At 37.8% G+C, this 13,547-nt stretch overlaps 1 protein-coding gene across 15 annotated transcripts in view; it reads right to left on the reverse strand.

The window, feature by feature from the left end:
- Window positions 1-13,547, reverse strand: part of SCEL (sciellin) — a 319,097-nt gene that overhangs the window by 40,295 nt on the left and 265,255 nt on the right. For 13 of the 15 annotated variants that reach the window (XM_058682414.1, XM_058682406.1, XM_058682392.1 and 10 more), the window contains 8 exons: window positions 12,481-12,540; window positions 12,119-12,178; window positions 11,421-11,480; window positions 8,772-8,831; window positions 7,717-7,776; window positions 6,711-6,770; window positions 1,512-1,571; window positions 825-884 (listed from right to left, as the gene is read on the reverse strand). In XM_058682414.1, coding sequence (XP_058538397.1) covers window positions 825-884; window positions 1,512-1,571; window positions 6,711-6,770; window positions 7,717-7,776; window positions 8,772-8,831; window positions 11,421-11,480; window positions 12,119-12,178; window positions 12,481-12,540 — 480 coding nt within the window. The remainder of the gene's footprint in view (window positions 1-824; window positions 885-1,511; window positions 1,572-6,710; window positions 6,771-7,716; window positions 7,777-8,771; window positions 8,832-11,420; window positions 11,481-12,118; window positions 12,179-12,480; window positions 12,541-13,547) is intronic. The other 2 variants (XM_058682466.1, XM_058682429.1) reach the window with 1 other exon arrangement.

Raw genomic sequence — 13,547 nt, forward strand, 5'->3', positions numbered from 1 at the left:
CTGGCCTGCCAAGTTTCAGTAGAGAGATCCGTCACGAGTCTTATCAGTCTCCCTTTATATGTTAGAGCATGTTTATCCCTAGCTGCTTTCAGAATTTTCTCTTTATCCTTGTATTTTGCCAGTTTCACTATGGTATGTCGTGCAGAAGATCGATTCAAGTTACGTCTGAAGGGAGTTCTCTGTGCCTCTTGGATTTCAATGCCTTTTTCCTTCCCCAGTTCAGGGAAGTTCTCAGCTATTATTTCTTCAAGTACACCTTCAGCACCTTTCCCTCTCTCTTCCTCCTCTGGAATACCAATTTTGCGTAGATTATTTCTCTTTAGTGCATCATTTAGTTCTCTAATTTCCCCCTCATACTCCTGGATTTTTTATCTCTCTTTTTCTCAGCTTCTTCTTTTTCCATAATTTTATCTTCTAGTTCACCTATTCTCTAGTTAACCATTTTAGACATGAGGTCAGGGAGGTCACATTCTTTTTTTTTTTTAATGTTTATTTATTTTTGAGACAGAGAGAGACAGAGCATGAACGGGGGGAGGGTCAGAGAGAGAGGGAGACACAGAATCCGAAGCAGGCTCCAGGCTCTGAGCTGTCAGCACAGAGCCCGACGCAAGGCTCGAACTCACGGACCGTAAGATCATGACCTGAGCCGAAGCCCGACGCTTAACCAACTGAGCCACCCAGGTTCCCCGGGAGGTCACATTCTTAAACTATCATTGACCTCAGTGTCAGTCTCTTAAAATATTAATTTAATTATCTTTTCAAGCATTGATATGTGTGAAACCAAAAAAAAAAAAAAAAAAAAAAAGAAGCATATTAAAACTTACCCTTGCACACTTTCTCCTGTTCTTGGAACCACTTTGATGAGGTTATCAAGATCTTTGGAACTTAAACAAAAAAAATGATAAGTAAAAATGGAATTAAATCAACTAAGTATTTATTTAAAAGATATATATGCTCAAGATGAATTTTTCTATTAAGTTTTAAGAGAAATCAATACCAGTCTATGTCCTTAATTTTAAAAAGTACAATTTTGACTTCCATATAGATCATTGATATACTGGCTCAGATTCTTATTTACCCTCAAAATAAAACCATAATATCAGGGCAATATTGAGTTTTTAAAAAATCAATCAGGAACAATATAATGATTTGCAAAAACTTTCACACACCTCCTAAGTATTTAATCCAACACTGTAGCTGTTACTTAACTATGTTTTGGTAATAATTTCCATTTTTGGTGCTTTCTTGCTTTAAAGGGATTTTATATCCATTATGTCATTTGATCCTTCAACAATCAAATGACAAAGGTAGAACAGACATGACCCTCATTTTATGATTAAAGAAGCCTCAGCTCAGAGTGTTCAAGGGACTTGCTCAAAGGCACCCAGCTGGGAAGTAATGGATTTCAGACTTGCTGATTCCAATGCAAAGATTTTTCCACATAGCTTCTCTGATGAGGGCCACAAATTGATGCAGTCAGGGAAGGAAGAAAGATAAGACATAATCTTCACCCTGCATTACTTCTGTTTACTTCAGGGGTCACGTTGATGAGATTGTCAAGGCTCTGGCCCCTTTAAAACATTGAAGAAATGGTGAGGTTAGTGATAGATTAACACCAAATGATGAAAACTATTTATTAAAACTCAGAAACTTTATTAACATTTACTGAGATCATGCCAAAGAATGGAATAATGTTAAAGTTGATTATGTAGGTATTTATACATCTCGGAGATTCAGTGAGACAATATTTTAATCTTGGCCACTTTAGGCCAGTCACAAATACTGCACTGGAACTCTGTCTCTATTGTGATTCGTTTAATGTCATGCTCCTAACCTTTGCCAGGTGCGCTAAACATTTTCTAATAGTACATATATGCATCTCATGGAACATTCCAGAAGGCACATCCTCTTAATATCAACTTCAAATATGCTGTGGGAATTTAAAATTAACCTTGAAGAATCCATATTTTGAAAAATTGACATTTATTAGTAGGTTTTCTATTCACAAGACTGGATGAAGATTAATATACCAGTTTGTTAAAGTCCGTGATATAGAACCTGGTATCTATCTGGCATTTATAACTATGTGTTAAAACTACGAATTTTGAGTAGTTGCATTGGCAACAAACAATAGGAAGATTAAAATCTATAGAGTTCTGAAATGTAAGATATATTTACTATAATAAAAAACCCAATGTAGTCATTAAAAACGTGTCAGTATTTTGTTGTTATCTTTTAACATTCTGTTTCTAATCTTAATGGAATTTTGCTTTTCTTATTGTTTCTGTTTTCCACATACGCAGCACAAGCCAATAGCCCTGTGACCTACAGAGGATGTCACATGGGTAAAGGACATCCGCAGAAGGTGCTTTTTAAAAATGTTTATTTATTTATTTCAAGAGAGAGAGAGAGAAAGAGGGAATATGCACAGGAAGGGTAGAGAGAGGGAGAGAATCCCAACCAGGGTCCATGCTGTCAGCGCAGAGCCCGATGTGGGGCTCAATCCTACGAACTGTGAGATCATGACTTGAGTCAAAATCAAGTGTTGGGAGTTTAACAAACTGAGCCACCCAGGATCCTCTAAAGAAGGTACTTTTAGGGGCGCCTGGGTGGCGCAGTCGGTTAAGCGTCCGACTTCAGCCAGGTCACGATCTCGCAGTCCGTGAGTTCGAGCCCCGCGTCAGGCTCTGGGCTGATGGCTGGGAGCCTGGAGCCTGTTTCCGATTCTGTGTCTCCCTCTCTCTCTGCCCCTCCCCCGTTCATGCTCTGTCTCTCTCTGTCCCAAAAATAAATAAAAAACGTTGAAAAAAAAATTTAAAAAAAAAAAAAAAGAAGGTACTTTTATACCCTGTTTCTCCATGCTCTGTGGCCCTACTAAGATTGTATCACAAAGTCTCTGAGGTTACATCTATACAACATCACAGATACAGGTATTTTGAAGCAACTAGATGTTGACTTAAGATTTTACTTTTATCCAGATATCTGAGAATGTATATACCCAGGCTAAAAGCAGCAACAAAAAAAATGTGTGGACTTTTTTTCATGCAAAATGAAACAACCTGAAAGAACCAACTATTCTACCCCAGAACACCCCCTTGTTGATGTGGTTTTTTTTTTTTTTTTACCTCTTGTTGATTTTTGCCTAAATGAAGTATGTGAGATTTAAATTCCAGAGTCAGAGAAAAAATATTCCAGGATTCTATTTTCACATTTGAGTACTCAAAGAAATAACACAACAGTAAGCATTACAACCGCTCCCTTGTAATACTTGTGTTGATTTTGGAGATAGCTTTGATTATATTGCCAAGAACTTGATCTCTTTAAACATATTAAATAAAACATATATCAATGAGGGTTTATTTAAATCTCAAAGTAAATAAAATCAATAAAGAAGAGTGTTCTAATTAATGCAGTAATTTAAAATAATATTTTGAGCTAAACTGTGTGAATCAATGCCCCATAGTGTACGCATCCTCAGTATTTACTCATCCCCTCAATCCACAAATAGTTATGGACACCTGTGAATAATACAGACGTAGGCTTAGCCCTCATGAAGCTTCCATTCTAACTCAGGAAGAGGCAGGCAATATACAATCAAACATATAAATGAATGTCACAATTCTAAATAACAATACATGCTCTGAAGAAAATTAGAGAGCGCCTGGTGCCTGTGTTCTGGCACAGAACACAACTGGGGTTGGAGGAGGGGGTGGTCACAATTACATTTGGTGGTCAGAAATGACTTCTTTGAGAAAGTGACAATATGAGGGTAGAGCAGTCCCAAAATGGGAATAGCATATGCAGAAGTCTTAAAGCAGGAATGAGCCAGGAATACAAAAAAGATCAGTTTGGCTGGACTTTATTGAACAAGTGAAAGACAATTGCTAAGGGTTCGAATTGTATTCTACCTGAAATGGACAAATATTGTACTTTTTTAAATAAGAGAGGGAGCAGGATTTGGCTTTACTTTTAACAGATATACAGTGGTGCCTGGGTGGTTCAGTCAGTTAAGTGTCCAACTTCAGCTCAGGTCATGATCTCGTGGTTCATGAGTTCGAACCCCGTGTCTGGCTCTGTGCTGACAGCTCAGAGCCTGGAGCCTGCCTTGGGATTCTCTGTCTCCCTCTCTCTCTGTCCCTCCCCTGCTTGAGCACTCTCTCTTTCTCTCTTTCTCTCTCTCTCTCTCTCTCTCTCTCTCTCTCAAAAACAAATAAACAAAAAAAAGTTAGGGGCGCCTTGGTGGCTCAGTCAGTTGAGCGTCTGACTTCAGTTCAGGTCATGATCTCACGGTTCGTGAGTTTGAGCTCTGCATCAGGCTTTGTGCTGACAGCTCAGAGCCTGGAGCCTGTTTCAGATTCTGTGTCTCCCTCTCTCTCTGCCCCTCCCCCACTCACACTCTGTCTCTGTCTCTCAAAAATAAATAAACATTAAAAGATTTTTTTACGTTAAGAAAATAAAAGATCTACAGAACTTAATTATGCGTAGTAAAAGAAAAAGACAACTACTGTCCCTAAAAGCTCTCAGCAAGCACAAACACACACTGTGCATACTCCCAAGCATTGCACATGGGTGCACACACATACACATCCATGTACATATGTACTCATATACATACAAAAGCATAGATATACAGGTATCCATGTATACACAGCATACGTGCATTGTTATGCAATCACACACAGGTGCGTTTGCAAAAACGTGCACATACTCATATGCATGTGGACTGGTGTACATACAAAGGTGCAATTGTACATATATGCACATTCATGCAAACACAAGCACACACACATAAAACATTTATTTGCCTGTAGACACATATAGGCATGCACATAGTCACACACCAACATATGAAAAACAAGAGGTGACTATTTGAAATACTCTTTTAAATAAAAATTAGCATGGAAGTCATGGATTTTTCTTGGAAAATCAAAGTAAATTAAATATTTGAACAGTATCTGAATCATTAAGAAAACATAATTCACCTGAATCTTTATCTTTGCTCACAATTTCTTGCAGCTACTATGGGCCAGGCAGGATAATGTTATGATCCCTATTTTGTGGATGAGTAAACTGAAGCATGAGAACTAGCAAATGACCAAGCCAGAATTTGAACCCAGGTCTTTAGGATTCCCTGCTCACATTCACTACCTTGAGTTACTTCCCTGAACCCCCATGTAGCCAAAGAAATCAATGCTTTCTTCTCAGTCTTCTGGGTGCAAATACAAATCTCGAACTCCCTGGGTTGCTGGACCATGTCATGTTGCTGAGAATAGCACACCAGCTTTTCAACTATAGCTGAGTCCTTGCACTGCTAACTGGGCCTGCAGACATCAGTGACACATTTTAGAATCAACTAATAATATCATGTACTGAGTTAACTGAATGGAAAGAAGTTCAAAGGAAACCACATGGAATTATTTGGTGCACTGGTTTCAGCAACGTACCAACAAGCTCAGTTTCAAATATATTCCATCTGCTTTTTAAAAAATAAAAAGCAGGAGAATATAAGCTTTCCAGATTTACTTGAAAGTTAATGGGTAGGAAAACTCTTTTTTAAGTTTATTTATTTATATTTAGAGAGAGTGTGTGAGAGGGGGAGGGACAGGGAGAGAGAAGGAGAGAGAGCCCGACTCAGAGCTCAAACTCATGGAACTGTGTGAGATCATGACCTGAGCTGAAATAACCCAGACAGCCTTAGGAGAACAAAGTACACTTTGTTAAGCTCTTCATTTTTATACACTACACTACATAGATATATACATGCTACACAGAAAAACACTATATATGTGCACACATTATTTGCACATAAACACATCTACCTATATCCACACATACCATATACATATATTTACATGTAGTTATACTATACACACACACACATTTTGATGGTTAATTTCATATGTTAAGTTGGCTGGGCCACAGAAAGCCTACATATTGGATCAAACATTATTCTGGGTATGTCTGTGAGGGTGTTCGGGGATGAGATAAACATTTGAATCTGTAGACTGAGTAAAGCAAATGGTCCTCCCTAACATAGGGGCCATGACCCAATCAGTTGAGGATTAGAATGGAACAGAAAGACTGAGTTAGAATGGAGTTTTTCTGCCTGACTGACTGGCCTGAGACATCTGTTGGCATTGGAAGCTAAACCATCAACTCTCCTGATTCTTAGGCATTTGGGTTTGGACTGGAACTATAAATCACTGGCTCTTCTAGGTATCCAGATTGCCAACTACAGAGCTTGGGACTTTTCAGCTTCCATAAGAGCATGAGCCAATTCCTTATCCTATTGCTTCTGTTTCTCTGGAGAACCCCCTTGAGTACACATACTCTTATACCCACACACTTATACATACACACTACTTATATACACACAAATACATTTATACACACACATGCAGTACTTACACATACACACACATACACACTTAAACACACACACACATACACACACACAGAAAGGAATCATTTAACTCAATAAAGTCAAATTCCCATTTAATTTTGCAAAATCTGCCAGATAGTAAACTTTACCCATAAATTAAATGCAAAAGATCACTTCTGACTATCACTTGTATAAAACTGCTTAATATGATTTGTTTGGGGAAAAAGAGAGCTTGGTTTGAATTTCAATGCAGTCTCCTGACAAGCAGTCAGGATTCCAACGTGCTTATAAATGCCAAAGGAAGGGGAGGAAGTTTTACATGTCTTACCTCTTGATATTTTTATTTGTTTCAGGATTTGCTTTAATAAATCCATTGAAGTCTTGTTTTCTTTGAACAAAGAAATGAATTTTAATGCATGTTATTAAATAAAACACTAGTCAAGTGAACAATGATTGGAGAAGTCATATAAGTCAGATAAAGTCCTAGACTGGATCAAGACAGGATATAGATTTCTACTTAACAAATCAGATATAATTTCTTATTCTGGTTTTAAATAATGAGAACAATATCAATAATAATATTTTTAAAGTTATAAGGAGAAGAATATATGTCTTCCTATAAACTGAACCATTTCCCCAATGCAAGCCTTTTAAAATATAATTAGGTTATGAGGAGTTACAAAGAGGAAAAAAAAAAAAAACAATACGTCACATGGTAGGAAAATGAATGAATCATTTCTCAGGGGTACACATGTGACCCTCACGGAAGAGCATTGACATTGAACAATATCAAAAGGGGATGACTTGAACCCAAAAGGATGACAGTGCACAGGGATGGCAGAGGTGACGGGACTCAGTGCAGCTGCCATGTTGACAGAGCCCTGAAGAGGGGAAACCGTGGTGGAATTTCCAGTGGATACACCTGCCAGTCCCTCCCCTGGATTGCCTTCAGAGACCATATCATCCTTAGAGAAGTTGATTCACAAGGGTTTTAGTCAAGCCTCCACTTTGGCTTTGCTATTTTGGAGATCTACCTTGAAAACGTTGTTAAGACTATGCTTCCTTTGGATACAAAGAAACAATTCAGTAATGCATCCATAAACCAAATCAAAGCCCTAAAATCTGGGATAAAGGGCAACTTAGTATCAAAAATTAGGACGGTTCTTCAAAAATTAAGTAATTTTATTAGGAACAAGAAGGGAAGGTCATGGGGCCCACTGCTACTGTCTCACTCCATGCTAATAAAATATGGTTATGAAGCTAAAATGCAAAATCATTTTATCATAAGATTGTCACTTACAGAAATCAAACTTAAAGACACTAATAATTCTTACCCAGTGGCATTTTCCCTTCCTTTGGGATTCACTTTGATAACATTATCCAGGTCTTTACCTCTTTAAAAAAAAATTTAGATCAGTTTCCAAGAATTCCCACAGTATTGCATATAACTAAGTATTCCATATTATTGGATGATTAATTGAAAACTTTTGGAGAAAATTATTATACAAGTATTAAATTCATTTTATTATGAAAACTGCCTATCAATAATATAATTAAGTTAATCTCTGGGATTTTATATTGACCAAATGTAAATTTAGATAGAATCCATTGCAGACCCTCCAAAGTGAAAATCAGGGTGGTAGGGATCAGACACAGAAGACAGAGGGAAAACTCAAAGATGTGTCCCCTTCAGTGTCACTGAGAAGATCACACAGCGAAATTTGGGGGAAATCAACCAAGATTCAGAAATCAAAACAGGTCTCATCCTCTCCTAGTCTTATCTGTCCTGGAATTCACTTGGATAATCATTTGGAGATCTTGATAACATTATCAAGAATATATGTCTTCCTATAGACATATATATATGTCTCTGGGGGGAAGAAAAACACATGAAAATTTTGTGTCACTTAGGTTATGTTCAATTTTCTCTGATATCTGTATAAATGAGTGTCCCAGAAAGCGTATCAGATATTTCCAGGCCAAATGACCTAAAAAACTTGGATGTAATTATCCTTAGCTGATCTTTATTAACTCCCACAGCAGCACTTAGTTTAAATCAGTTTAGAAAAGCTTCCTAGCATACCTCTCACTTTGCAATTTTGTCCTTTATATTTCTTAATTTAAATACAAAACTTGGCTCATGTTTTAATTGTTTAAGAAAGTATAGAATAAGAGATTATGTAGCACATTTCCTGTACTTAGTTCAGTATAACTCAAACATGCGGTCCTATGGAAACAGATTCGTCATATTCCTTTGCTTACTCTCTGATTGGCTTAAAGTACAACACTTCATCTGTGACGGAGGAAAGCATAACACTCCCACTCCAAATGACCTATGAAAAGCTAACTTGAAAAAAGAGAGCCCCAGCAAAGTAGGACCTGCACTTACCCTTTCTCATTTTTTTCAGTCCTCTGATTAACTTTAATAAGACTTCCAAGGCCTTGGTTTCTTCATAACATTGGAGCAGGGAGGAAGGCAGAGCAACAGAGAGGAGAGAGAGGAATTCAGTCTCTTATGGCAACAGAAGATTTCTTACAATAGGAGTAAGATGTTATCAGTACCTAAAGCCTCAGAAGTCTTTAGAACTGTTTAATGCAAGTGGCTCTTCTCGTGCAAAATGCTGAAGAAATATGGTAACTTTTCTAATAGTAAGGTCCTAGTCATTACTCAGTTATGATTAAATCATTCTAACAGGGAATAATTTTTAATAAAACAATAAACATTCCTGCCATTTAGAACTGAGTTGTTGTGTTGATCATTTATGCAATGTTACAATTTTCAGGTTACTTTTATTACTATATATCATAGCCCTAGCGCCCAGTTTCAGTATAAGGAAGAGATCTGGATTCAAAGTCTAGTTCTGATTTTAACAAGATTGCAACCCTGTTATTTCACTTTTCTGCACCAAGTTCCCTCACTATAAGTAAAGGAATTAGACTACGCTATCTGCAGGTCTTTTTTTTTACTCTAATATTTTATTCTTCATATTCTCAAAAGACCTAATGGTCAAAGAGCCTGACCTGTGGGTTGAAGCCAAGTGATTGCAAGCTCTTTATTTTTTTTAACTTCTTTTGCAAGCTCTTTATTTTTTATTTTTAAAGTAAACTAAATGTTTTTAATTGAAATAGAGTTGACACACAATGTTTACAATAGTTGCAGGTGTACAACATAGTGATTTGACAACTCTATACATGATACAATGCTCACCACAAGTGTAGCTGCCATCCGTCATTGTACAATGCTATTACAATACCATTGACCATATTCCCTACACCATACCTTTCATCCTCATGACTTACTCATTCCATAACTGGAAGCCTGTATCTCCCACTCTCCTTCACCTATTTTGTCCATCCCCCCACCACCCTCCCCTCTGGCAACCATCAGTTCATGTATTTATGTATTTATGTATTCTCTGTATTTATGTGCCTATTTCTGCTTTTTCTTTGTTTGTTTTTTAGGTTTCACATATAAGTAAAATAATATGGTATTTATTTTTCTCTGTCTGACTTATTTTACTTAGCATAACTCCCTCTAGGTCCATCCACATTGTCTCAAATGCCAAGATCTCATTTGTTTTTATGGCTAAGTAATATTCCAGTGTGTGTGTGTGTGTGTGTGTGTGTGTACACTACATTTTCTTTACCATTAAATCATTTTAAAAGCAAAAGTTCCCTTCAGGTCTCAGTTTGTGCTGTCTTTTTCCTTTGAGGGGTGACTGGTGGGAAGCTAACTTTAATATATTTGTTGATATATTGCTTTCTTTAAACATGAAAATCATTCAAATCAGGGGTGGAAATGAGACAGTCAACATTTTAAATCTAAACCCTTTGGGAGCCCTGGGTGGCTCAGTCTGTTAAGCATCCGACTTCTGCTCAGGTCATGATCTCACAGTTTATGGGTTCGAGCCCTGCATTGGGCTCTGTGCTGACAACTCAGAGCTTGGAGCCTGTTTCAGATTCTGTTTCCCTCTCTATCTGCCCCTCCCTGCTCGCTCGCTCTCTCTCTCTCTCTCTCTCTCTCGAAAATAAATAAACACTAAAAAAAATTAAGAAACAAAAAAGAGAAATAAATAAATAAATAAATAAATCTAAACCCTTTGAAGATTTAGACATGTCATTTTTAGTAAAAAGTTCCCAGGTCTCATGTACCCTTGGAAAAGTAGAAATAACTCTATGATGTCTCCAGTGCTTTATATAAATTGACTACAAACAATAATAAACCTTTTCCATGCAAATCGCTTAAAGCTATTAAGGGATATCAAAGTTAATTCCTCTAAATCCCCCCAATTGTCCAGGTGTTTTCCTTTGCTATTTTCATCTGTCTCTGATTTCACCGTGATAAGACTATTGACATTTTAGTTTCTTTCAGTGTAAGAAAGAAGGCAGGGAGGAAGGGCGGGAAGAAGGAAAAATAAGGAAGGATGGATTCTCCCGGTCAGTGAGCTCAGTCATTCCTGCATCAAAAAGCCAGTTCCTATTAGTTATCCCACATTATAAATCACATCTCTTTTCTTCTCTTTACCATCCCGGAAATGATTTACTTGAGATGCTCATCCTAATTTTCTTATTTTCCACCACTTTCATGGACCCTTCCCAATTTCATTTTTTAAATACCGGAAATCACATCTTTTCCTATACAGCTCATATAACCATTCGCAGAGAACTGACTGTTTTCCCATTTCATCTGTTCTCCATGTGAAAAAAAAATTACCTGTAATAATACTTGTACAATTACATTATAATAATAGATTGCTAATAAGGATTCTGTATCTGTGAAATTCTTACTGCCAGCCCTTTTCATCATACAGACTTCAAGTGTTCTACATCAGAGAGGCTTCAGCATGTATTTGCCAAGATTGACTTGGAAAGCTAGAATACCATTCTGTGCACAGACTGGCACAGAGAGATGGCTTTAACAGATAATCGAGACAATAGAAATAATTATCGTGTTAGGAAGGTAAATCTAAGAACTAACCAAGTACAAGGTAAACATCCAGTCTGGGGGAAAGACAGTAAAGATCTCATAAATTCTTACCTTTCATCATTCTTGACTATTGCGGGATTTTCTTTAATAAAACTGTCAAGAGTTCGGTTTCTTTTCACATAAAAAATAGTATCATAATGTAAGTCAATTTTCTAGTACATCAGTATCAGTGTAGAACTATAAATTAACCTCTTAAATGCTATCAGTGCAGTTACTAATCATTCCCTAACCTTTTTATAATATAAAATAAGTAAAAGCAGGACTCTTGATCTTGAGATATTTATAAATATATCCATGATATACATATGAAGTGACTCAACCAAGATTCCAACTGAAAAGTGCCTTAGAACATCATAAAGACTTCAGTGATGAGAGGCTGTGCTCCCAGCATCAAAACATCTTACAGTAAATATGTTTATTTCATAAGCCAGTCCACTAGTTGTAACAGCCAGCTAGAGTTTTTTTTTTCATTTTTAGATACAAAAGGGAACTTGGAGATCATCTAGGTCATGCCCTTCATCTTGGGAGGAGGACACAGTGGTTCCAGAGGTTAAGTGACTTGCCCAGGGTCATCCAGACGGATGTTGGTGGCAGAGCCACCACCAAGATATCCACCCATCTCCTCACCCCCATCCAGGGAGGGCCTGTTCCACCAGCCTGCCTTGTCTTGAGCCAGAGGCTGAACCCAGGATGGTATATAGTCTAGGACTCAATCAAAGAGGCCTGTAAGAGTCTCAGTCAAATCTTACCCTTTGTCATCTTTGTCTGTTCGGGTACTCATAAAAATGAGATTTTCAAGGCTCTTGGCTCTGTAAACACAAAGAAACTCAAATAAAAAAGACTACATATTGAAATAAAATTTTGTGGTATCTTAAAAGGTTGGATACCATAAACATTCTTCACGAATTGCTCATTTACTCTTATTGAATGGAAGAGCAGAAATCCTTCTGGGCAATTATGTCTGAGCTTAATGTACAACACAGAGAGCACTACCCCATCTGCTAGTACATTTCCATGCCAGAGGATACAACTCCCTTCCAGCTAATGTCTGAAAGAACACAGCAAGGAATCTGGGAGACCATATTTTCAGGTTAGGGACAGCTGCACTTACCTTTTCTCTGTTTGATCTGCCTTAGGATTTGCTCTGAAGAGACTGTCAAGACCTTGATTTCTTTAAATGTATTAATAAAAAACCTTGTCAGTGGTAATAATACATACTTAACTCTAAAGAAATATAGACCAGTTTATATTCCTATATAGAGGTCAGTTATAGACAGGAAATAGTAGCTGGTTGCGAACGATGAGACACAATTCTTGAAATTGGTTTATTCCAAATAGGTATTTTCAAAGACTCAAAATTTTTTTTTTTAATTTTTTTTTTGTTTTTCTTTTGGGACAGAGAGAGACAGAGCATGAACGGGGGAGGGGCAGAGAGAGAGGGAGACACAGAATCGGAAACAGGCTCCAGGCTCCCAGCCATCAGCCCAGAGCCTGACGCGGGGCTCGAACTCACGGACCGCGAGATCGTGACCTGGCTGAAGTCGGACGCTTAACCCACTGCGCCACCCAGGCGCCCCAAAGACTCAAAATTTAAATTGCAGTGGACCTTAGGGAAAAATAAGATAGAAGATACAAACTGGGGATCCACACATAGTAGATCCATGACATGTTGTTTGGATTCAGAGCATTTTGTTTAAAAAAAATTTTTTTTTTAATGTTTATTTATTTTTGAAGGAGAGAGAGACAGTGTGAGTGGGGGAGGGGAAGAGAGAGAGGAAGACACAGAATCCGAAGCAGGCTCCAGGCTCTGAGCTGTCAGCACAGCGAGATCATGACCTGAGCCCAAGTCGGACGCTCAACCAACTGAGCCACCCAGGTGCCCCAAGAGCGTTTTGTTTTTAATGTGAGCCAATGTTTACAAAGATGGCCATGACACATCGAAACCTGGATTTTCAAGATATCCTGAGAATGGTCTGCAACACTGGGCCTGTCAGCAGCTGAGAAACAGCTGGAGTCCTTGGACAGGGCATTGCCCTATGTTTCATACAGTCAGGTCCCTTCTGCCCTGGGAGGCCATGGAGTCTGTGATCCTTGATCGAATACCCTCTCTTTTTATAAATGAATAAACTGAATAGAAGCAAACTTAAATGAGTTGTTGATAGTCAATCATAAGATCAT

This window comes from Neofelis nebulosa, chromosome 1 (genome assembly GCF_028018385.1).
Source record: "Neofelis nebulosa isolate mNeoNeb1 chromosome 1, mNeoNeb1.pri, whole genome shotgun sequence".
Taxonomy (NCBI): domain Eukaryota; kingdom Metazoa; phylum Chordata; class Mammalia; order Carnivora; family Felidae; genus Neofelis; species Neofelis nebulosa.